We start from the raw sequence: 26,729 nt of genomic DNA on the forward strand, positions 1-26,729 counted from the left end.
AGCTGTTTGTGAATTTAAAATCCATGGCACTCTGATAGTACAAGGAGCAGCTATTGGGCTCCAATTATAATTCAACTGTATTTGAACTTCAGATCCAAAGAACAAGAATGTCAGCAGAAGCACCAACTATAACACATTGAGACTTAATGGAAAATACAATTTATAAGTACGACTATACTCAAAGGGGAAGCATGTTTAAAAAGTAGAGCAAAATGTAAATTTCAAAGAGAGGTTTAGCTGCAGCCTCAGCTCTCCCAGACCTGTTTTGGAGACTGTACCAAAAACACCTGATCAAAAGCCTTCTATATTATGTATAAAAGATGCTTAATCTTAGACTGATTTACTTTTGACCACCAATAAATGTGCACCTAAGGAACGCAAACAAATTACATATAATTCCAAACTAAAAATGATCACACAATTAAATATTCTGAAACAAAATCATTGATAGGGAATTCCTATTCTCGTATTAGTTGAAAGCAGCAAAATGTGTTTTTAACCCATGTCCCAGCACACTGCATATAAAAGTCCTCTAGAAATGACTGTCAAATGAAGACTGTGCACATAAATGCAGCCATATTTTAATTTGAGCTCACAAACGTACTGCAAAGATCAATAAAAATGAAAAATAGTTGTCATTTAAATGACGCATCTCCATTATTACTGTGAATAAGTGGGCAATCAATTATCTACTAAAGCATTTGTATGCTGAAGAGAGAAGTGGTAGGGTTTTCATACTGGGTTTGATGGACACACTTCTTCCCTCCCTGGGACCACACTACTTTGTATCTTTGCGATACAGCTTCCGGTTAGCGGTAGTAACAGTAATCTGCCACGCTTCTCCTAGAGATGTGTCTTGAATGGCACTGCAGAGATGCTAAGCTATTATTTTAGAAAATTCTTTCAGAAGAGTAAAAGCCCAAAAGATGAAAATAGGCTATTCTCTTTTTTTAAAGTGAGTTAACGTTCATCCTGGAAATTATAGATCAGGCTGAGCAACTTGCTACATGTGGAGTTACTGGAACAAACCATCAAATACTCTATGATTACGTAGAAAATTATAAAATGCTGTATGGCAATCAACAAGGCTTTGTGAACAGTAAACCTTTCCAGAACAATTTAATTTACTTCTTGAGGCTAAGACACTAGGTAGGCACGGGGGTTGCAACTGAAATATCATCAAAAATCAGACTAAAAAAAAATCAGGCTCATGGACAGTAAGGAAAATAAATCAGTAACTAGTATATTGTGCTCAACTAGACTGTTACATCTGAAGGTTAATTTAAGTAAAAGTAATTTTTCTTGATTGATGAATATGTCTATTTGCTGAATCTGACTTCATGGCATGGTTTAATTAAAGTAACTTTTTTTTTCTTTTTTCTTTGGCTGTGCCGTGCAGCTTGCAGGATCTTAAGTTTCTCAACGAGAGATTGACCCCGGGCCCAGGCAGTGAAAGCATCGAGTCGTAACCACTGGACAGTCAGGTAAGTCCCTAAAGTAACTTTTCTTATCTGGTTTGATAGGCACATATCATATGCTATGCCAGGTGCGATGCTAAGCATTTAACATATATTATTTAATTCTCACAACAAACCTTAAGAGTAAGAATTATCTCTGTTTATAAATGAGGATTGGAACCTACATCATGTAATCAGTATTACTGGTCTTAATGACTATTCTATTCTGCTTCTCACGATCAGTTACATTAAGGAGATCATGCTGTCCATGTTTTGCATGTGCTTCCCTCCCTGCTTGGAGCAATCTGTTCTCTATGGCTCTGTCTTCCTTCTCCTGCAGGAAGGACTTAGGGGGTTCTGTCTCATGCTCCTGTAATAGTTTTTACTTTCATCCATTCACACGTGTTTCTCCCCATTAGACTAAAAGATTCTATAGGGCATAGTTCACATCTCACTCACTGTTGAACTCCCATAGCCCAGAAGAGTGCCAGATGAATAACAGGTGTTCCATAAATGTTTGTTGAATGACGGAGTGACTGTTGGAGACTTATGGAAATGTAAAGGGTAAACAAAACACAGTAATTGCTTTTTTTGTTTTCCTCCTCAATTTGTATACATGTGAGCTATTAATTATGAAGGCTTACTATGGAACTTTCTATGTGTTTAGCAGAAAAGAGACAGGTAAGAGAGAGAGCAGACATTGCTCTATTGTTGGAGAAATAAATCCTCACTGTTCTTTATCATATGGGTTCTGATTACTGTTCTGAGAAGTGCGGGGATACAAGGGGGTGACTGGGACAGCCCTCATCTCTCCATCTGTCTCATGCTGATGTGACTCTGTGATGGGCCCTCATGTTCCCCAGACACGGCAGATTCTGACCCCAGAAGTGGCTCCCCAGCCAAGACAGCTGGGCACAAAGACCAGGGAGGTCCGTCAGAGACAGAGAGAGTCCTTAGATCCAACCACAGTGGAAACCTTGACGTTGATGAGATGATTCACTTGAGGACAGAGTGAGCTGCTTTTATTAACGGTGTCACTGGAAAGCCAAGTTCACATCTCAGTTTACATAAGCACTCCACTTAAGGAATGGAGGGTTTAATTCCAATACTACAGACGGAAAAAATGAGTAGAAAACCACTGCCCGATTCCCTTCTGCTTGGAAACTAGTAAGACTCCTCTGAAGATCTGCAGGTGTATCCTTTAATCAGGAGGAAAGGGGACCCCTTGAAGATGCCCACGGGGGTGTAGGGGAGTGGAAAGGGAAAGAGATGTGGGAATTGGCGCTTGGGAATGCCTTTTCTGTGGGGTTTGGAAGGACACCCCAAGGGAAAAGAGGGACCACACTGTTTGCTGTCTTTTTCCTTTAGGATCTGAGCAAACCACACAGCGGCTTTAAAGGTGTTACAGTTTTGTTTGCTCATTGCTGACAGAGAAGGACAGGTATTTCAAACTATGTGATAAAGGTAATCAGGGCTATTTTTAAAAACATGGTCTCTGCAAAGTGAGGTTGCCATGGGAATTCCTTACAGTTGTTCAAAGCCAGGGTGATTACTTGAGAAAATCTTGCCTAACATGTGCTTTTGTGTTTCCACGTTGCTTAATCAAACAACTCCACCTCCACCCCTCCTGGCTTTTGTTGTCAGGTTTTCCCCTTAACTTGTGATGTCCAGGTCGCTGGGGACTCGGTGTCATTAAGAGAAAACTTTTATTTCATTGCTCCTTTGTTCACATTATGAGAATCACCAAAAGCCAGCCTCTCTTTTTCTTTTGATTTCTTACTACTCTTTGGGGAAAACAGCCTCTGTTTGCAGGGGGCCACGAGAGTTTCTTCACGCAGAGTGAAGGACCTTGCTGTCCACTTGATAATGACTCGCATTTCCAAAGGCAACTGGGATGTAAGAGAAATTTGCAAGCGCTTCCCGAAAAATACTTTATCAGGGGAGCTAACAGTGGTGTGGTCTCTGTTCAGGATTTTTCTCGTGTGTTTGTGTATTTTTGTTTTTATGTGGCTTTGGGGTTTCTTAAGAAAAATGAAAAAGACTTGCCATATTTAAAAATACAGATACCAGACTGCTTTCTCCTCGATTCCTACTTCCCTTAAATCCTTACCACTGAAATTCATTGAGTGGAATTCTCTGTTTTGGGTTTCCCTGGCCCCAAAGCCCTCAAGGATGACAGATCATAAGTATTTATGAAGAACGCCCGGAGCTCAAGCTGGAAACGGGATGGTGAAAGGAACTGTTAAGTCTACTTTCCTAGCAGCCAGAGGACAGTCACAGCTTTAAGGACGGGTGGCAGCATGGTAAGTCTTCTTTGCTGCTGCCCAACAGGGTAGCTACTGCTGAGATGAAGAGAAAGTATGTTCCCCATGTGCCCCTTTCCAGATGCTGAAGGCTGTAAAAAGATAAACAATATTGTTCTAACTGTAGTTTATCTACATATGGCCAATGAGCCTGACGGGGGATGAAGGGCACCTTAACCATGGCTGATCACTGTCCTTGTATAAGACCATGTATTGTGTGTTTGAATCAACTGACTTTATAGATGGGGGACGGCCCGCGGTCGCCAAGAAGTTCTAGTGTCTTTAGAGCTGAGGGGCTTGGATCCCGCCCCCAGGATCAATGTCTTTGCTAGTTCATTATATTTTAGGGGATTATGAGAGAGACAAGTGTAAGATTACAGAACAAAGCTATAATTGTTGTCTTACTTTCAGTTAGTTAAAAATAACTGTTAAATGAGAATATGAAAAGAAGCCACAAACATAGAAGGCTGAAAAGTCCCCTTAGACACCCCCCCATCCCACTCACCTGCCAAGAACCTTTTTATTTATTTTTTCTCACCAATTTCAAAATATTCTGTTCAGGAAATGTGAGAGACATCATCTTCCCTTTTAGAGAGAAAATAAGATTTCACAGACTAAGATTTTAATTTTGTATTTCCAGTGGGATATCGTTACTCTGGATTTAAAAAAGAAAGTTGTGGACTTGCCGTGTTGGGCCTCCATGATATCGACTCTTGGCACTCTTCCTGGAGAGCTCTGGGTGCAACCTGAGCCCAGACTGGGGCTTCACTGCACACCCTCTGGCTTAAAGTTCTGCCTTTGAAATAAATTTAGAAAATAAGCCATCTGTGTTCTCATGTGTAAAATGCAATTTCAGAATGATTGTCTGAAACCAGGCCATTATCCTCCCACTTGCTTATCCACTAACATAGAAACTTTTTGCTTCTATGCCTCGTGCACAGTATTGCGTGAACGTAACTACGGGGAAGGGACGTGACAAGTTTAGTGACAATTCTTTTAGAAGAGTACAGTCTTCTGAAAGTCTTTAAGGAGAGGTAACAGTATTGCGTGTGTGTGCCCCTCTCCACACACATTTCATGATTTTTTCACGCAAACTTTAAAAGCAAAGGATGATCTCAGTTGAAATCAAATTAGTGGCCTGAAAGATTAAGCAGAACAAATATTTCAAAACACAGAAGAAAAAGAGAGAGAACAATCATAAGAGAAAAAAGTAGGGGGGAAAAAGGAGCAGATGGAAAAGTAATAATTGAACAAATAATAAATGAAAATTTCTTATATTCTTAGTTGGCAAACTGAAAAGACTCCCCAGTTTGGGCAGTTCTGATGATAAAAGACATACAAAGTATATCCTGGTAAAGTTTTTGCACTCCAAGGAGACATAGAAAGTCTTACAAGCTTCCCAAGAGAAACCAGAAAACCAACCAACCACCAAAGAAAAACCGAATTACTTTCACATGGAAAAAAAAAATGATATTGGCATCAGACTTGTCATCTACAATCTCAGAATCTCTAAAACAGAGGAATAACATCTGTAGATAACTGAAAGAAAAGAATAAATGAAAATTCTTGAGTGAGAAGAGACACACTACAAAGGAAATCATTATCATCATAATTAAGAACAAAATCACTCAACTACAGCAGAGAAACAAGGAATGGGGGAGTGACAAAGGGCAGAAGTTCATTTCATTTGGGGAGGAGATGGGAGAAAAGGAGGAGGAGAGGAATAAGTAAAGGTCCTTTACAAGGGTAATCTCTGGAGAACGGGGAGAAACAGAGAATCTTGGAGCATGAAGGAGATGCTATTTTATTGTCACATGATAATAGAGAAATATGTATTTGATGACAAGCCATAGAAAAAAGGTGGCAAGAATTTAAAGGATTAAAATAGAAACTAGGACTTTCAAAGAGAAATACTTGCAAGTGAATTAGATGCTTTTGCAAACAAACTCTAATGTGTAATCTCTTTCACAAACTCTGCTATTGATCTTTCATTTTCTGACTGTAGAATCTGGGAAAAAAAATTCCCTATCTACTTTTCAAATGATAAAGACACAGGTAAATCAGAACATGAATAAGATAATGTGCCTAGAGATAATTCCTGCCACAGGCCTTAGTAAACTCAATAAATGGCAGTTATTTGGACTAATTTTAGAGAAACTTGGCTCTGGTTAGTCTCCCTGGCATAATAACTGGAATAAGTAAGGTCTCCTGCAGAAAGGCCACCATTAAACCTGGGCTGAACTTGAGAGCTCAGAGCCCTTCCTTCTGCACTTGAGAAAATGCAGGTTTGGGGAGGCTTTTGATCTACTGGAAGTCACCCGGCTGCCACGTGGCATGGCTCAAAACCTGACCTGTAGAAATGCAAAATTTAAATGAACAAATTTACAAATGTTAGGTTTAGTAATTTCTTCAACCACTAAAATTATTTTTTTCATTATTCTCCTGAGACATTAGATTTCAGGACCCCACCCAGTTACGTGGTTCTTTTCTCTAACACACAGGCTTAAGAAAAATCTGGTTATTTGAGACAGAGATTCTTACTTTTTGGTCGATGTACTTGTCCTCAATAGCAGACCGTTTGGAGTGATCACAGGATGAGGAAGAGGCGGATGGGAGGCTTCGCAAGAGGCAGCAGGTGTCCTGTTGCTGGCGATCAATAAACTGCTTCATGAAACTTTCCCTTTGCAAAAGAAGGACACATTATGTCAAGCATTAGTAATGAAATGGAGCAAGGGATGGCATTTTGCAATGATGCATTTGCCTGAGCTAAGATAAAGCAGTGACAAAAGTTCACAGAAAATAGGACGTGTCACACCAAGAGGTGTTTAGATTTAATTACACATATAATTTGCAAAATGTTGAATTCAGAGAAAAAATTCCTGAATCTTCAGTTATTCCTGTTTTAAAAAACTCACGTCCCTGAAATTACTTTTAAGCAACAATATTCAGTAATTAATGGTATCTTTTGACTCCTATTGTGGTAATAAGATACTTTTTTTCCCCTCTAAGATTTGGAGGAATTAGTTCATCTCTCTGAACTTTCATTTATCATAAGAATCCTTGAGAGATAATTTTACATTTAAAGACTCAAAATAACTCAAAAGAAACTTACTTCATCTGATCTTTAAAGCATGGGGAGAATTCAAATAACATCTTTTCAATAATCACTAATCTTGAATCTAATTTACGGCTCTTTTATATATGTCATATTTTTCACATTTTAAATTTTGTTTTTTTAAAAAATCAGAATTGCAAATATATTTTGATTTGAATTTTAAATATTATGGCACCACATCCAGTCTCATGCTTTTATAACCTCCCCATAGAATTGTTTTAAAACTAGTTACATAAAAAATGTCATATTTGATATTATTCTGGTTCTGTTTGTAATTTTTGAGCTATAACTGGAAGAATTTCCTTTATTTATTAAAAATAAGCATTTTGAAGCATCTTCAATGCAATTGCTTAACTTGAGGGCAAAGTAGTAGAAAATCATATTAGTATGAGTGCAAAATGCCATGGTTCTTCTTTTAAAAAATGGAAGACAAATTATATTGCACCCAGACATGGCATTCTAAACAAACGCTGTCACAGTAGTCTGGAAACCTGGCCAGTGGCAGTTTCTCCATTTCCTTGAAAATAAAAGGGCCTCAGAGGCAATTTTATCCTTACATGGTTGAGGGTCAGAGGCCAATGTCTACGTGCATCTTTGTAAGCTGGACCACCTGTGCCAGTTACCTGTGAAGTCAAATCCCTGAGGGGCCATCTCAGGGCAAAGCAGCGGTCAGCAGCCTTCTTGCCCAGGCTAACACACTTGACTCTGCTCTGGATGTACTGCTTAAAGGGGTCAACGGTTTTAAAACAGAGGAAGACAGAGTAGCAGTATGGATAACAACTTAAAAATAGAAAGAAACCACACCCACATGAGTTTCAAAGGGCTGAATCAGAGTTAAGATGAATGTTTTACAGTGTATTTGAGATATACAATTAAAGAAATACTTTAATACCTGATTTTAGGAACTGTAAAATCTGAAGGAAGCTTTGAGATTTTCACCATTTGCGGTCTGTTTGGAAATTTTTCAAAGATTCGAAGTCGCAAAGGGAGCTTTTCTTTGGTGTCTGCGTTTGCTTCACTTTGCTTTAACTAAAGAAAAAAAATAGAAAGAAGGGGGGAATCTATAGTAATATAAGTCACAGTCTATCAAAATTTTTGAATCAAAGGAACAATGAGTTATTACATGAAGAAACGGTAGATGGCAGTAAAGCCCTACCAAGTATATCTTGGTCTCCTGCCTTATTCTGAGTGTTCAAAGTCTGAGCACAGGGAAAACAAAAAGAAAGCTAAACAAAAAACTAAACCAGAAAAAAAATTAGAAGAAAAATATATGTTATTTTATTCCCAAACATAATCCCCTTTCCATACCAAATTTTTTATCATTGACTAATTATCACTAACATATTTAAACACCAAAGTGTTTTATAAATATGTGTGTTAGAATTAGAAATCAAAAGAATGAAAAAAGAAATGAAAATCCTAAGTGGTGATATTTGAAAGGGGGAAAATGTCAAAGAAATCGATCATTTAGCCTAGCAGATTCATGAAAGAATAGCTCAACTAGAAACAACACATTTGGTACATAAAGCAAAAGTTCTCTATGTAGTTGTAAAGATGCTTGGGAATTATTCAATTACGTGCCATGAAATATCTGGGAATTGACAAGCAAATGGTTTTATTATTTATTTGTTTGTTTATTTATTTCTATAAGTTTGTTTTTATATTTTTACAGTTTAAGTTTCACAGAAGCTGAGGCTTTACATCACAAATGCTGAGCTAAGAGGTCAAAGAGTACTTTAGTTCAGGCAGTCTTTCTTGGTGGGGTTATGGAAGCACGTTTCAAAAGGTACCAGCTTCTTACCCACAATGGGGTATATGTTTTGTTTTTTTTTTTGAAAAATATTGGATATATATTTCTTGATTTATAAAAAGTGTTCACAAACTAATTTTGGAAAAGACAAATTCACAAAATTATACAACTGCTTCAAAATTAATGAAAAGATGCTCAAACACAAATACTTACAGGTACTATAAACACACAAATAAAATTATTACTTTTGCATATCAGATTATCAAAAGCTAAAAAATGTGAGGTTATGGGGAAATGGGAATTTTTGTTAAATATAAAATGGTACAACTTTTTCAGAAGGCAATGTGATAATATGTTTTAAAATGTTAAAGATGTGTCTACTTTGATCAGGCAATATCATTTTTGAGACTTTAAGGAAATATTTGAACAAACGGGCAAAGACATAAATACATGGCAGGGACTTCCCTGGCAATCCAGTGGTTAAGACTTTGCCTTCCAAAGCAGGCGGTATGGGTTCAATCCCTGGTCAGGGAGCTGAGATCCCACATGCCTCGTGGCCAAAAACCCAAGACATAAAACAAAAGCAATATTGTAACAAATTCAATAAAGACTTTAAAAATGGTCCACATAAAAAAAATCTTAAAAAAAAAAAGTACATGGCAGTTCAATGCTACTCTGTCAGTAATATTAAAAAAATTAGAAATAAACTAATAAACTAAACACTTATCCCCAGTAAGGACTGGCAAAATAAATTATGGTACATTCATGCAAAAAGACTCTATGAAGCTCTTATAATGGATGACATAGATCTATAAATCTTAAATCTTATAAATCTTATAATCTGTGTGTGTGTATGTGTGTGTGTATATGTCCTTAAAAAATAGATAATATAAAAGAGTACATATTATGAGACCTCATCATTTATATATAACAAATCTGGAAGGATATATTCCAACTTGTAATAGTGGTTATTTCTAGGGGTAAAGAAGCATAATTATGAAATTAGTTTTCTCTGGTTTGCTCAAATTACTTAAAATTAACATATATTAGCATATATTATGAGAAAACATATTAAAGATATTTCCATAGCATTAGTTCCATGATTACCTCATTAGTTATCAGAAAGTTGCAATTTATAGAGATAATGATATATATCTTTAAAGACTTACTTGAGGCATAAAGTACATTAGCTTATTTTATTAAAATAATATTTTTAAATATTTTAAAATATTAAAATAACCAATGTTATTTTAGTTAAATACAAAACTTTAAATATTTATTATTCTTGGGACTGGTCAACGCATCTCTATTACAGCATGACAAAATATCCCCTAAATATCATGACAAGGGGGTATATGCTTTTACTTTATTTTTTTAAATTAATTTTTATTGGAGTATAGCTGTTTTACAACACTGTGTTAGTTTCTGCTGTACAGCAAAGTGAATCAGTTATACGTAAACATATATCTCCTCTTTTTCAGATTTTCTTCCCATTTAGATCACCATAGAGCATTGAGTAGAGTTCCCTGTGCTATACAGTCTGTTCTCATTAGTTATCTATTTTATATATTGTCGTGTATACATGTCAATCCCAATCTCCCAATTCATCCCCCCTCTTCCCCCACGCCCGGTATCCATACATTTGTTCTCTACATCTGTGTCTCTATTTCTTATGCTTTTACTTTATAATGACAATCTGTCCTGGATTTGTGGAAAGGTGAGCATGAGAGGCCAAGGAAGCTTTTATAATGAGAAGAGAGGTGGTAGCTCTTCCCTCCTACCATGTGGGGATATTCATAATGGCTAGAGAGAACATGAGCATTTTGGGGCAACATCCCAAGTTCAATACGATATATGGCTCAGTTGTCCAACTGGTTGTGAGCCCACAGTGAGATTCTACGTCCTGATTCCTAGTTCAGGAAACTTGCCTTTTTTTCTTACTCCACTATAGAAAATGTTCTTACATTTTGGTTTTATATAATATGAACATTTACCTTAGCCATTTGTATATCTTATATAGCTTTGTGAGTCATCTTTGACTTTCTGTCTTTGGTGGTATCTCATTTAGGGAAGGGGCCACCACTGTTCACCACCTTCCTCCCCTCTCCCCCTGAGAGGAACACTGACCACGGCACATTCTCAATAATTTGATGGTTACGAAGACAACGGTGATAAAGAATTAGCTCCCAAAGGCACAGAACAAAAACTGTGAGCATTTCCAGGAGATGCAGGCAATTAGAAAAATGGCTCCACATATAAAGAGATTCATGAGGAAGAGACTTCTTTTCCAAAAGTTTATTGCCACAACTAATAGAAAAATATTTGTAGTGGTAAGTAGAGCACACGCGGGAAAAAAAAGCAGTTAATATGTTGTCAGACCAAAGAGAAAGGCAATTATAAAGGGCCAAAGACAGGCTGAGAAGACAGAGCATAAATGAAGTATTTAATTCATGCGTCTGCTGACTCATTTATTGATACACCGATGCAGTCACTTATAAATCAAATCCCACAGGCCAGGACTTAGCAGGTTCCGTGCTAGGTTCTGGGGATATAAAAATAACTGAGGCACAGTATTTGCCCTCACGGAACCCACATTATAATGGATAGATAGTTATATAAACAGATAATGACAATAAAATGTAATAGCTATTCTAGCTGAGATATAAACAAAGTGAGGTGAACACAAGGTGAGAAGCAAAGAGAGAAATTAGAAAAAAAAGAAGGAGGTGCCGCTTCTCCTTCCAGAGACTTCTTGGGCAGTGGAATTGCTACACATGATTCTGTGAGTCAACGCTGGGGCTGTAGGCCTGCCGGGACTGGTATGTATATTTTATGAGAATTAAATGTCTTCAAAGAGACCCAAGGGCAGATGGTATATTAATCAGGACAATGCCATCAAAACAGAAACACGGAGCTCTTTCCTAAAAACTGCTCAGCTGGCCCATTCTCTGGATCCCCACCCTGCTTCCCTGGTCAGAGACACCCCCTGGCTCATGTCCTCCCTCCCACGGTCTCCTCATCTGGTTCGGCTCCTTCAAATCTATCCCGCATCTGGGTCATAGTAATCTTCTCACTTTTGGGCTTAGACCCTTCAGTGGGGGTCCACTGCTCTTGAGCAAAACCGTCAACCTTTAGGTTTTAACACCCAATTCTGTGTTACCTGTCCCTACCTGTCCAGCCTCGCCTGGCCCTGTGCCCACACCATGTTCCCGTCAGCTCTTCACAAGTGTCCAGGCCTCTGCCCCAGGGCCTTTGTCGCCTTGGTCCCTCTGCTGGGAGCTCCTCTCCTCCCCTTTCTCTCTTGTTCTTCATGAGCTTCCACTTGCTTTTCTGATTTCAGTTCCACTAGAAATCTCTCCGAGAAGCTTCCTCTCATCAACAAGGTCTTCCTCTCACAAGCTCACAGCACATTGGGTTGAACCAAATGAAGCCGCCATGTTTGTGTAGGTCAAAGCAGTCAAAATGGGCAATTTCTTACGGTTCAACCTAACACTCACTGTACTAGGTTCCTAGGACTATTGTTAACAAATCATTATAAGATCATTAGCTTAAAACACAAAAATTGATTCTCTCAGTGTTCTGGAGGCCAGAAGTGCTAAATCAGGGTACCAGCAACGCCACGTTCTCTCTGAAAGCGCTAGGGAAAAATCCTTCCTTCACTCTTCTCAGCTTCTCAGCAGTCTTTGTTGTTCCTTGGTCTCTGTCATTGCTTAGCCCTCTTCCCTGTGTGTTTCTCTGTCTCTCTGTCTGAATCTCCCTCTCCTTTCTCTTACAAAGACACCAATCATTGAAATCAGGGCTTGCCCTGAAGCAGTATGACCTTAACTGATGACATTTGCGAAAATCTAATTTCCAAATAAGGTCCCATTCTGAGGTTTCTGGTGGACATCGATTTTGGGGGGACACTAGGAAACCCACTACACAGAGCATTGTTTGAACTTACAGTGTATGACTTGAACTCTATATCTGTTCTTCCTGAGACTGTAATCTCTTGGAGGACAGGGATCGTGTGGGAATTTTTCACTATTCTGTATCCGGGGCCCGCCACAATATTTGACACAACGTAAGTTAAACAAATATTTGTGGAATAAGTAATTATACAGATCAGATGGCAGAACTAAACTCTCCAGCAGATAACTGGGAAATAAAAGAAAGGATTTGAGGTATATTCTAAAGGATGGAGAGACAAGCAGAAAACATCTGTTTCCCAATTGAATAAATCTGTTGGTGTGAAGTATCGGTGTCCCTAGATTCACAGAATAGAATAAAATTATACTCTGTGACATTTAACCTGAACGTATGTCTGCCACTGATGAACAGACGAATGTTTAGAATAAGTTTACACGTAATATTTTGTAACATTGAATCAACTACCCTAGAACATAATGTTTAACAGGTGTAGGTTACCAGTATTAAAAAATAATCCCCATGCCTATATGTTTTTCAAATGGAACTCATCTCATTCTAACTTGTATTAGAGTTATACTCCCCGAAGCTTGTAAGCTCCTTAAGGGCAAGATTCCACTTTTAATTTACTTTTATTGCACCTTTTAGAGAGTAGAAATATAATAACTGTTTGTGACCAAATGGATCTGAACTCAGCATGAGTTGATCATTGCACCGTAAAACTGCAAAGAGCAGGTGAGAAGCTCTTTAGATGGCTCAGAAGGTTCTTCAGGATCCTGCAATCCATCCTCTTGACTATCAGGCATTGCTGCCCCGTAGATGTGCCAAATGGGGCAATTAAAATAGAGAAAGGTGAGTGGCTGCTGGAATGGCAGATACGTCCACTTTCACTGCTGAGGCACTGACATGAATCTTCCACCCGTGGGAAGGGGCTTCTTTCTGAACCCCAGTGCTCTTTCGCTTGTTCCCAGAAAAGCAGCATCGATGAGGGATGAACATACACACGCTCATCAGCCGGGCAAATCCTCTCCTGGGCGTTAACCTCCTGGACACGTGTGCACGCCCAGCACAGCTACACCCTCCCAAGCCCACAGCAGTGTCACCTGTAAGAGTCCCAAACTTAAACTCTTCAAGTGCCCCTCAGCCCCTGAATGGAAAAGCAAATTGTGGTCCATTGAAACATCTGAGTCAACGAACAACAACCAAGCACAAAACTTGGGTGAATTTCCCAATAGAATAGTGAGTAAAGGAAGCCAGACAAAACAAAAGAGTACGGGCTGAATGGTTCCATTTATATAAAGTTAAAACATAGGCAGCACTAGTCTATCTGCTTGGTCCCAGGAGAGCGTTTACCCTGGGGTGAGGGGGAAGCATGCTGACTGGACAGGTGTACGGGGAGGGGCTTCTAAGGTACAGTCACTATTTCTTGAGCTGGGCACTGGGCAGGGGGTTCAGTTTGTAAAAATTCAGCAAAATGCCTCTTTCTATAAGTATATTATAGTTTAGTAAAAAGTTTTCTTTTTTTTTTAAGGGCAGATGATGCATTTGAGCACAATCATTTAATTCTTACTTCACTGCTAGTAACCTCCATAACCTTCACCATTGCTTATTCCCCAGCCCATGATCATGACTGAGCTACAAAAAGAGAAGAAAAGAAGAAAGCGCAAGATGGGATTAGAGAGCGTGTGTGTGTCGAGGGGCTGAGCAGTGGAGGGGGATCAGGAAGCCAGGATAAACGGAAGCACTTCATGGTATTTTGAAGCCACTATAAAGTTTCTTTAATATGGGATAAAATGGTATTCTAGCTTTTATCCAAATTCTTTCCCTTTCTGCATGTAAGCACAGATTTTCCAAGATTAAATTTACTTTGATGCAAGTGAGGGAAAACATGGATTATACTGGATATACTGGATAATAATTTAAGATCATTATACTGTATCACAAAAGCTGACCTTCTAACATATAGTAATTGTAATCGTAAATTTCCACTTAAAAATTATTTCAAAGGTTATGATTCTTGAGTGGAAGAAAAGTAGCACAGATAATCCCAAGATTTTATTCTCTTTATTGAAAAACCTAATGTAAAGAACAGTCCGAAGGAAGGAGGTTATAAAGGCTTCAACTGAGCGTGAAGTCTGGCTGTAGCATATAGATCAGATGATAGCTTTGCAACTGACTCACATGGTTTAAAAAAAAATTTGCAAAAAGGAAATTAGAATCAAAGGAAAAAATTTCAAACCTTGAGCTTTAAAATATAAATCATCTCAGCTCAGTGCTATTCTATGGCTCAGCATCTGTCTTGCTGAGATATCATTACACATTGGGTGGCTGAAAGGCTTTTCCTTTACTTGTGCTTCTCAAGAGAGTTGGGAGTAATTGGTCTGCACGACACATACCCCGTTCTGCCTCAGTGCTTAAATCTGCCATATTTCAGCCTGGGCTTTCTTCTGTTAAAATATTCAAGCATTATTCAGTTTCAGTTCCGTTCTGAATGCTGCAACGAATAACTGAATTGAAGGATTACCTTAAATAAATTTTTTTGGTAATTTTTGGTGTAATTTTCTAAAAGAAAACAATTTAAAAAGCATTCAGACTTGGGAAAGATTCTCATTTGAAAATCTAGTCCATTCTGGCTTGGAAAATGTGCAGACATCTGTGGGTTAATGTAACTGAAGAGTGGTTTTTGACTCCTCCACGTATGAAAAAGGACCACATCCCGTTTCACCCGGAGAAGGGAGTTCCTCAGTGTTATCTGAGTCAATTAAGGCTGAATTCTCTTTGCTTCTTTTGGTTTTTTGTTTTTATTTTTTTTTGGCTGCGTTGGGTCTTCGTTGCTGCGTGCTGGCTTTCTCTAGCTGCGGCGAGCAGGGGCTACTCTTCGTTGCCGTGTGCGGGCTTCTCACTGCAGTGGTTTCTCTAGTTGCGGAGCACAGGCTCTAGGAGCGCGGGCTTCAGTAGTTGTGGTATGCAGGCTCAGTAGTTGTGGCGCACAGGCTTAGTTGCTCTGTGGCATGTGGGATCTTCCTGGACCAGGGATCTAACCCGTGTCCCCTGCATTGGCAGGCGGATTCTTAACCACTGTGCCACCAGGGAAGTCCCATATCTTTGCTTCTTTGCATGATGGCTTTTGCTGGTTTTTCTAGATCTGTACATGACTCAGTAATTCAGAATGGAGACTCTTTCTAAAGCATAAACTACTATTTTTCAAGGAAGTTTCCCTTGCTATTTTGCACCTGTGATTCTACAACCCGAGCTGCAGATGACCTATCTGGAGTAATGATCAAACATGCTGGTTTTTGTTAATATCTCTATGTTACTATAAAACCTTCACATACAAATATGTATAAGGGATACTTCTCACTAGCCTATCGAATTCAATAGAGAGTTTCTTGGAGGGGAGAACCTTTCCTTCTTCCTCTGTGCAAATGTCCCTTAGCTACATAATTGCATGTGAGATAGCAATACTTTGTACTTTAAAACTGTTTCCTTTAAAAAGTGTTGAAGTCGTCAGGTCATTAGTTAGGGTCAGTGTCAGGCTGTTAGTTAGGGTCAGGGTCAGGGCAGCAGGATCAAAAAGGAGAAAAAAAAAGTGCTTAAGTCACTGCTTTTTCCTTCTTTTACAAAAATCTTCAATAAACCCTGTACCTTCCAACTTCAAATTGCAGTTTTCTGGATGTAAATTGGAGGGCTCATTTCTTGGTGTGCATCTGGGCCATAAAAGCTACATTTATTTGTGACAGATGGCACCCCAAAATGTTCAAGGTAATTTCATAACTTCAGCTGATCAGTGGCATTTCCTCTTCCACATCCCCCTTATAGCCTGACCCCAAAGAAGTGGGGAGAGGAGGTGTTTTTGGAGGAGCTGGGAATTAAGTGGCTGTTCTTTGCCTCCTGGTTTGGGAGGCCAGCAGCACAGATGCATTTACACCATCTTCTGACGTCCCTAAGCTCTACAGGAAATGTTCACTTTCATGCTCTTGTTACAACACTGAACCTAAGATCTTACGGGCTTTCAATGTCCTGCAGAAGGACATTTTTTGTGCAGTAATGTAGGTACTATTTGCAACAAACCTAAGCTAGCAGAAACTGTTAACAAGACAGTAAAAGAAAGAAAACTATTAAAAAACCAGAATACCAAATGATGTTGAACGGTTGTTTTTCTTTACATTATTGTCCCTTAAAATCCCACTAATGGAATGAACGGTTTCCTTGAGATAGTAACGAGTACAGTTTGCTTTTGCATGTTTTTTCCTCTAGGTCCAAACACCTCTGTTGTACATCGTATCTGTCTTGCGTTATTCAACCGAGACACGGTTGTTTCCATTAGGGAATTTACTGAGTCATAGAAACATGTTTATTATGACAAAAAATGCATTTTTTGCTCCACTTCAAATGAAATTATATTAGAGTTCCATGTAAACTAGATGTTTGGTTCTTGTTATGAGATGAATATTCAGTAAGTAATAGGAAAAAAAAAAAAGGCCAGACCATAGGGAATTCAGAATATACATTGTTGTGCACTCACATAATTGTCGTCCCTGTTTTGCTTTAGAAAACACAGGAGATAGCACAGTGCATCAGTAAACAAGTAAGAAGACGTACATTTAAATTTTTGTTACATTTTATAATCCCTTAACTGCTTTGGATTTCAGTGTTCTCAAATGAAAAATGAGGATCTTCACTCTTTTATATAAATGCCAGATATTTAAGAGAGATGGTGTGCCTGTAATTTGAATTACTCAAGGGAAATGTGCTATAAAAATCAAAGCTATCACTGAGCCACAGCAACTGCTGGCTCCACGTGAAAATGGTCTCATCTCAGTGAGGGGGCTAAATGGAGAGGATGCCGCATGCGCGCTGTCGACCCCTCCTCTCTCTAGCCTGGGGCCACCTCACCCTTTCCCACTCGCTCCAATTTCTTGCCCTTCGCTACGATGATTGATTTATTTTCTCACGATTCTTGGTTTAAAAAATGAAAATGAAAATAGAGAAAGGCAAACCTTTCTCCTCACCTTGTGTCCTTCCTTATTCTCCCTCCCTTTTCAAACTTGCTTCTTGAAGCTTGCTTACCATCTACGCGACTCCTAGGCACTAACTTCCCCTCGTCCACTCCCTCTCGGGCCCCAGGTCTCTCCCACCACCTCAGTGGTCCCAGGCTGCTGAGTCCAGTGGCACTTGGACTCACTATTACTCCTTAAACCCTCCCAACTGGGTTTCCATCTTAGTCCTGTCCCTTTAAATCTACCTTAAAGAACACCTAAGAAAGAAACACCGCCTTGTTCCTGGGCCTTAAAGTAATTCAAGGATGGTCACTTACGTGTAGAATAAGTTCTACTCAGCATGGCTTAAAGTATCCCCTCGTGCCTTGCCTTTTATACTCTAACCATATTGGTTTGTGTGTCCCTCCCACAGAGTCCCATTTGTGCCTTTGAACATACCGTCCCCCTGCCTGCAACACAGTTTCCTTCCACACTTGGTTAATTACAATACTTCCTTCAAAAACCATCTCTTCTAGGATGATTTCTCAGAATAACAATTGGTACTTCAAGTAGCAAACGTGTGCAGATACTCTCTGCTGAACGCTTTGTTCATTGCCTCATTTTCTAACACTATTTAATCCTCAAAATAGCCCCCTGATGTAGGTACCATAATTAGCTCCATTATGTTATAGATGAGGAAACTGAGGTCCAAGGAGCTCAAATCTGCTGCCTGGGGTTGCACAGCTAGAAGTGGTAAGCACTGGGATTTGACCACCATCTTTCAGATTCCAGAACTTCAGCTTCTCAACACTGCTGTATACTGTTTCACCAAAACAGCGTTTTTAAGCAATAGATGTGTTTTTACTTCTGCAATTTTGCACCTGCTATTTCTTTTATATGGAATGCATTTTCCCACTTTCCTAATAAAATTTGATTCATTATTTTTAGACATATCTTCTCGCCCTGGCTCCAACCTGAGCTAGGCACGTCTTCCCCCAGGCTCCCTGGGTCTTCGACCCTAGTGCTCAGGGCTTTGCACTATAACTCCTTAATTCTGTGTATCTCTCCCCTACTAAGCTGACAATTTTTAATTAAGGGCAGGACTCTCTGTGGCCCCATGCCTCACTGGATGTTTATACACAAGAGACAAGGATAACACAATGGTGACGAGATGAAGAACAAAAAAAGGCAGCATCAAGGGTGTCCCACGAACAGGCTAAAGTGACCGATTTGTGGTATTTCTCATCACTTGGTTACCCTTTCCTTAGGCTCTTTACAATGTGGAATCAGCCATATGAACCAGCACAAATGACTCTTCCAATTTCAGATGAATTATATTACTAAGATGAAGGGAAATGACAAGCCATATCAGATTTTCTATCAGAAACAAAACCATAAAAAACCATTTTGTTCCTGATGAAGTCTATGCTTCCAACTTTATAAGATAAAAAAAAATCGTAACTGACTATAAATTCTATACAACATATCTATGGTATAAAGCTTCACAAACATATGAATCTTTGAACAGGGCAACAGAGCAGCCAATTTATGTCTATATATAGTGTTATTAGAATTTACCATAGAAAATTCTTAGCCTGTTAAAAAAAAACCCTCTTTGTTTTGAAATAATTTTAAATGTACATAATAGTTGCAAAGATAGTACAGAGAGTTCCTGTACACCCTTGACCCAGCTTTTTCGTATGTTAGTATCTTACATAACCATAGGACATTGATCAAAACCAAAAAATTAACCTTGGTCAAATGCTTTGAACCAAAATGCAGAGCTGCTTTGGAATTCCCTGGATTTTGCAGGAATGTCTTTTTTTCTGTTTCAGAATCCCATCCAGGATTCCACATTCTATTTCACTGTCACGTCTTGACACCCTTGTGTGTGTGTGTGTGTGTGTGTGTGTGTGTGTGTGTTTTAAGCTCTTCCTTACTTTCTATCTCCACAAAATATTATACTTAAGTCTCATCTTGTGTTTTCCCTGCCTCAACTCTAGAATCAGCCACTTCTCCAAAGAATGTTGATTTGTTTTATTGGAGAATGGTTTTTAGAAATGAAAATTTTAGGACTGGGTTTTCTTGATGTTACTGGCATGTCACTGCTTCTAGGCTCACCCAGAGGAAAGACCTAGGAAATATATGTATGTATATGAGCCCTTGTATACACACATATCTATATTTAGTATCTACTTACTATGTTTGTATCTTATGTAACCACAGAGCTGTATATATGTATCCACCCTTGTATCCATGTATCTATCTACGTATCTATGTCTATATATCTACTGATGTATCTATGTATCTATATATCTATTTATGCATCTATGTATCTATCTATCTTACAATAACTGAGTTCATACTGATACTCCTATTCCAGTTGCCAGAGGGTTCATTCTGGCATCTCCTCTTTGCTTATCTGTAACTTCTTTCTCTGACTGTGTGAAATCTGGCTCTCATTATCTCCATAAATTTCTTTATTTGTTCCACCTTAGTTTACAGATAACTAGTGTCAGTGATGGTATTTACTATAAAATAAATCCCACACTGTAAATTGGAGGTTTGGAAGACACATATTTTGTACTGGAGTCTCCACACTGGGGTCTTGAACTCCCACCCATGCTCTGTCCTCTTAAGTAATTCCTTCTCAGGCAACCATCATGCATTTTCCAAGTATCATTCCTGAGTATGCCTGTGGTAGATTGTCTGTTGTTCAATTTTGCATACTATGAGGGCAAAGGGCTTATTAGATGCACTATGAAAATTCACATTAACATATTTTATGCAAAACAACATGGAAAGAGGGATAACATCAAATAAAATAACGTACGTATACATTTCTCATTTCTTAGTAATAATCTAAGTCATTCTTTTAATATCAGAGTAAAAAATATTCCATCGTCATGTGGCTGTGAGTGAGGATGCCAGCCGTGCCCCATCTCCCACGGTGACCCTTACTGAGCAAGGACAGCGGGTAGAATGTAAGGAAAGGCCGACAAGGAAACCATCAACCTTCAGTTATGAATAAAGAAAAAGACTGGTTGCCCTTCTTAATAAGTTCCATAGCTTTCTGGCCACCTTTGGTTATAAAAACATCAGTCCAGGGCAATCCGGTCTCATATGTGATTCAAGCCTTGCTCCCCTGCCCCACCCCAGCCCCACAAGTATGACTTCCTTTCTAGAACTGGGAAGGGGACCTGGTCTTTTCACATCTCCTTCTTTGGGGTCTAGCTCCTCCAGAGCAGAGGCCAGCGTGGAGAGTTGGGAGAAGAAAGGACTGTCTTAGGAAACCAGCCACATTTCAGGGGAGCCCACTTTGTGGTTTGGTCAGGATGTACCCTGTTCAAAGCTGATGGCTTTCTGTATGGCCGACCAGCATTGAGAGGCAGAGATACAAAATTCCAGCCTAAAAGGAATGATGTTGACTTGCTGGACCAATCAGATTCTTCTCCCATTGGGAGGTTGAACTTGAGACAGAAAAAGTGTTGATTATTTGTAACAGAACAAACATTTACACGGGACAAAAACAAAGATGGATTATTTGTGTTTCCCTAAGGCAAAGCACCAGCATCATTCAGCACCAGCATCATTATTTTTCCTTAAGGCTGCGGGATCTCTTTTCCTTCCACCCTATACAATCTCATCCAGATTTACAACTTCCACTAGTAGAGAGAGCGTCACTAGGACTGAAGAATCAAAGAGGGCAGACATTTCTGTCTGTTTTTTTTTGCTGACTTACCCCTTAGGCCTAGAACAGTGCCTGGCACATGGCAGGCACTGGATAAACAACTGAGAATGATACGGAACGTCCATATTTGTATCTCTAGCCAGCCAGCCCTTGCTCGTAGACTCTAGACCCACACATGCAACCAAGTATTAGGTGTCTCTGCTGAGTCTCAAACCCATCACAAACTCAACACATCCAAGACTGAGTGATGATCTTTTCCCACAAATAAAGTTCTGTGCTAATGTTTCTCGGTTCTGTGAATGGTATCATCATCCATCCAAGGAGATGAACCTGAAACCAGGACTCATCCTTGAGACTCTCATTTATGTCCTTAAATCTAAACATTCACCCAGTCCCTGCTGATTTTGCTTCCCAAACAGCTCTCCCATTCACACTGCCTCCCATCGTAAAAGCCTTCAGTGGCTTCCTATGGTTCTGGGGGCAAAGGGAAAAGTTCTTTTCTTTTTGGCCATGCCACATGGCATCTTAGTTCCCTGACCAGGGATTGAACCCATGCCCTTGCATTGGAAGTGTAGAGTCTTAACCACTGGACCGCCAGGGAAGTCCCCAAGGGAAAAGTTTCTCAAGGTGCTGCATGGTCTATGCCCCACTTACTTTTCTATACTCACTTTACACCACTTCTTTCTGGGGTCATGCTGAACATGTTTCCTTCTCTCTGGAAGGCTCTCCTCTCCCTTTCCCTATCAACACCCCCCATGAAGTTCACGGCTGCCCCTCCTTCATAACTCAGCCCAAGTGTCTCTTTCTCCTTCGCCACTTCCCTGACCCCCATCTGGGTCAAGGTCTTCTATTAACTCCTCACTCAAATGCTGTTCTTTTCTGCAGAAAGTTCATCTCACGTTATAAATATTTATTCACTGCTCTGATTATTTGATTGATGTCCAACTCCTCCATTAGACCCTAAGCTCCATGAGAGCAGAAAATTTAACTGTTTATTCTCATCTCCTTAATGCCTGGCCCAGTGTTTTGCACACAGTAGGGACTCAAAGACTGAAGGAATTGAATGAACAAGCAGATAGCAGAAACGTTTTGGGTGGAATAGACAAGTACATGGGCTTCTCAGAACAAAGAACAGATGGACTGCGTGAAAGCTGAGTCCCAAGGGAATCAAGGCAATGACACCACCTCATGTTGCGTGTATGGGCACACAGAGGAGAACATTCACTACCTCACTCCTGAAACATGTCTGAACGCAGCTACCAACGAGCCTGTTTGCAATTCAATGACCGCAAGACACTGCAGAAGACTGAAAACCAATTGTCACTTTTTTTCTTAGAACCATAACCGTCTAGTTTCCCACTGCCTGTGAAAGGATCTGAGGAAACCAAGCGCTGTTGGTGTTTAAAAGTTTTGTTTTCATGATTAAAGAAAGCAAAGTGAGATAGTGTCTCCATGGCTGGGCAGGGGGCTGAGGACCGGGCATGCTGAAGAGTAACCCTCTTGCCTGGTTTGTACACATTTTCCCTCCAAACCTCACTTAAACAAAAAAAATCGTAATAATGTCAAGAGCCATCTGATTTTGTAAGAATGCCTTTCTCATTCAAGATACTTCAGAATTTAAGAGAAAACAAATTGAGAGGTTATTTTGTAGAACGCTGTGATGAACTGTAATAAGAGTAATTCTGAATTAGCACAGTTGACACAACCGACAACTCCTCGATGTAGACGCGAACGGTCTCCCTTCATTTTATGTTTGTCCAATGTCAGGAGAGACTTGAGCCGCCTTATTAACCATCCTGAGTGCCAGGGGATGAGGCAAAGAGCAAGGTTTCTGAAAACAACAGCCTCTAAAAGTGATCTGGTTTGGGTCAATCACACATAGAATGAAATTTTGGAAGGGCTTAGAGAAACGCTGCTTCCAAGAAAGTCTCAAATTTATAAGATTTATTATTATGGGACTTGTTTGATTAAGGGCAAAAGGAAATAAGTCCATCTGTTGAGAAAGCTGTTCTTGGTTGGTGAAAGCTGCCCGCCATCCTGAGAGCACCTACTATCTTTCAGCTCTGTTACTTCCTGGCGGCCCAAAGCGGTTCTTTGTTTTTGAGGCCAGGGGGTGTATTAGCTTCCAAGGGCTGCTGTAACATAGTACCCAAAACTGGTGGCTTGAAACAGCAGAAATTTACTATCTCAGTTTTGGAGGCTGAAAATTCCAAATCAAAGTGTCTATGGGCTTGGTTCCCTCTGGAGGTTCTGAGGGAGGGTCTGTTTCAAGACTTTCTCCTAGTTTCTGGTGACGGTCCACACCCCAGGTGTTCCTTAGCTTGTACATGCATCGCTCTAGTCTCTGTCTCTGTGTGTCTCTCTTCTCCTTTTTGTATAAGGACACCAGTCATATTGGATTAGGGCCACCCTAATGACCTCACCTTAACTTGATTTCAACTGCAAATACCCTATTTTTAAATAAGGTCACATTCACAGGTACTGGGAGTTAGGGCTTCAGTATCTCTTTTTGAGGGACACAATTCAACCCATAATAGGAAGACATCAATTCTAACAGGTACCTTGTCTGTTTTGTTTTGACTTCCTGGATCCCTGACTAGTACCCGTTGAACTCCAAAATTCCAGTTGGCTGCTCCCCATTTTTGCATCGACTTCTAGATTTCTAGGCTGCTGTCTTTTTTTTTTTCTTTTTCTTTTTAAAATTGAGGTATAGGTGATTTATAATATTATGTAAGTTTCAGTATATAACACAGTGATTCACAAGTTTTAAAGGTTATACTCCATTTTTATAGGTATTATAAAATATTGGCCATATTCCCTGTGCTGTACAACGTATCCCTGTAGCTTATTTATTTTATGCACGGTAGTTTGTACCCCCATCTTATCTGTCCCTCCCCACTCTAGGCTGTTTTCTTATGCTGATAATTGATATCCTCAAATTCTTAGCTTCTGTTGTGACCTATTAGCTTGAACCCTGATCTGAATAGTTCTCAGTCTTAGCTACTTCATCTCTTTAAACAGATCTTATTGTTGTTTATGTCTTAATGTGGCATAAGAATTTATTTTTTAAAAGAAGCCTAACAGCTCTATCAGAAATAGCAGATCAAGTGCTATATAAGATGAGCTTTTGAGATTTCAGTTATGTTAAATTATGGGTAATAATATGTAAACTGACAACAAAAGAGTCATCTCTGACCAAAAGATTGAGAGAGTGGCTTCAAGCGGAGCTGGGTTACATCAAAGGCTTTGGGTAAAATGCTGAGTATTCCAACTCAGCCACTGATGATTTATAGCTTCTTTGGGGTATTGATCTTTGGCCCCTGGGCAGCTGAGTTTTTCCCGGAGCAGCAGAAATCCTAGTGTTGGATGCCTCCAGCCGCATGTGATTCCCAGCTGTCGTACAAATGTCACTCTCTGTGCAAACCGCAATGGGAAAAAAAAATGGTTGGGTAGCACTGTAGTAAATGATGTTACTACGTAGCTACAAAAATTAAGAATCAGTCCGTAACCAGGTGGTCTGTTTGGAAACTTAGAGCATGAGAAGTCTGAGAGGAAAAGGTTAACAGCTCAGCTTTACTTTCTTAGCTGTCATCCCTGCTCATCTGCTGCAATCCAGCTTCTGCACCACCAGAATCCCTGAGCCTGCTCTCACCACCTTACCAATATGGTGACCAATTTTTTATCAAAATTAAAAAAAAAAACTGTGGTCAGAAACACATAACATCACATTTATCATCTTAGTCATTTTTTTTTTTTTGCGGTATGCGGGCCTCTCACTGTTGTGACCTCTCCCGTTGCGGAGCACAGGCTCCGGATGCGCAGGCTCAGCGGCCATGGCTCACGGGCCCAGCCGCTCCGCGGCATGTGGGATCTTCCCGGACCAGGGCACGAACCCGTGTCCCCTGCATCGGCAGGCGGACTCTCAACCACTGCGCTGCGAGGGAAGCCCAGTTCATAAGCTATTTGAAGGCAGGAACAATGTCTTGCTCATGGTTATGTCTGGTGCCCCTAACACGACATCTGAAGTACAGCAGATGGGCATTCAGACCCCAGGATTACAAAAATGGGGAGATCTAGTAAAAGGAACACCTCAAGTGACATTAGCCTGATGCCATTACGTATTTGAATCACACAACCCTCCTTCTCCACACCCCACACTGATTCCCAGCTCACTGAGCTATATTCTGATTACAATTTGACCTCCAGTCTACACATCCACAGGGAGAGAATCTGCTGATCCAAAAATGCAAGCATCTCAACCAACCCATTTTCCAGACACTCGCCTTAGAATGAATGAATGAACGGATTCTCTGAGCAGGTTGTGTGTCACCTGCATTGGGGTCAGAAAGCCCTTATGATCCCAACTTAAGCACTTTACAAATTATATGAAATTGGGCAAGAAATTTATCTCCCTGAATGTTAGTTTCTGTGCCTTTAACATTTAGAATTAAATTCAGTAATTGCATATGAAGTGCCTGGCACCGGGTAGTTTTCAATAGGGAATATTTATTATTGTCACAGTTGCATCCTTCTTTCATGTTACGTTTGTTTGAGTTCACTCCTGTGAGACGGAAAAAGTACTGAGAAGACTGAAGGCTCACCTCAGATCAGGAGATGGCAAACGGTGCTTAGCTGAGTGGCTACTCTGTCCCCTTGCTGTTGCCCTAAATCCAGAATGACTTCAATACAGGAGACAAGACAGAGATGAAAATGAAAGCCCCCCAGGAAGGCTACAGAGAAACATTAACCTGGAGCTCATATATTTTTTTTTTTTTGGAGCTCATCTTTTTAAAAGGACTAAGATTTTTGTTGTTTTGTTAAAATCATAATCAACAAGAGAGAGAAGTCTCTTTACATGTCCATCCCTCACTACGCACTGGACGTCATAAAAGACGAAACTTTATCAAATTTGAACCAGACAAGACTCAAATGGGACTTAATACAGAGCTGGGGAAACAGTTTTAATTTCAGAGCTTTGAACTTAATCTACACAGACTATCTCTACTTCCCTTTTCAATGATTCTTTTCCCTGAGGCTTCTCTATGGGTCTTTCTTTTTCTCATAGCTTAATGAATCTTCTACTGCTTAAAAGAAAACCCTTTATATCTGTCTTGCACTGAATTTGCAAAAATCATTAAAGCTGCAAGAATTCTCTTGCTTTTCAAAGTTTGCAAAACTCCACCTACATTCTCCAGTGTCTTTGCTACATCACAGAGCGTGAAGGTCATTGCCTCCTACTGCTGTTTAGAGGACAGCAGTAGGCCAAGGGGGTTTTTAGCCTTTATATGAACTGATCTGGCTTCTCAGCAGCCAAATTATACATTTACAGACAATTTCATTTCTAGTCAATTTTCTGATCTTATGTAAAAACCCATTATATATCTCTATTTCTATCTCTATCTATCTCCAGGTCCTGTATTGGGTTTTGGTGATGCTGAAAAGAGAATCACTGTCTCTATTTAATTAGATACGGGCTCACATAAATTATGGCAGCTAGGAAATGATTGCTACTGCTATATTGCTGCTAG

General features: G+C 39.7%; 1 protein-coding gene across 1 annotated transcript in view; it reads right to left on the reverse strand.

Moving 5' to 3' along the window:
* NALCN (sodium leak channel, non-selective) overlaps positions 1-26,729 on the reverse strand; it is a 261,887-nt gene that overhangs the window by 76,956 nt on the left and 158,202 nt on the right. The window contains exons 16-17 of the mRNA XM_082602462.1: positions 7,768-7,904; positions 6,302-6,440 (exon numbers count right to left, since the gene is read on the reverse strand). Of these exons, the coding sequence (XP_082458588.1) occupies positions 6,302-6,440; positions 7,768-7,904 (276 nt within the window). The remainder of the gene's footprint in view (positions 1-6,301; positions 6,441-7,767; positions 7,905-26,729) is intronic.

Source organism: Mesoplodon mirus, assembly GCF_964341445.2.
Source record: "Mesoplodon mirus genome assembly, chromosome: 17".
Classification (NCBI taxonomy): Eukaryota; Metazoa; Chordata; class Mammalia; order Artiodactyla; family Ziphiidae; genus Mesoplodon; species Mesoplodon mirus.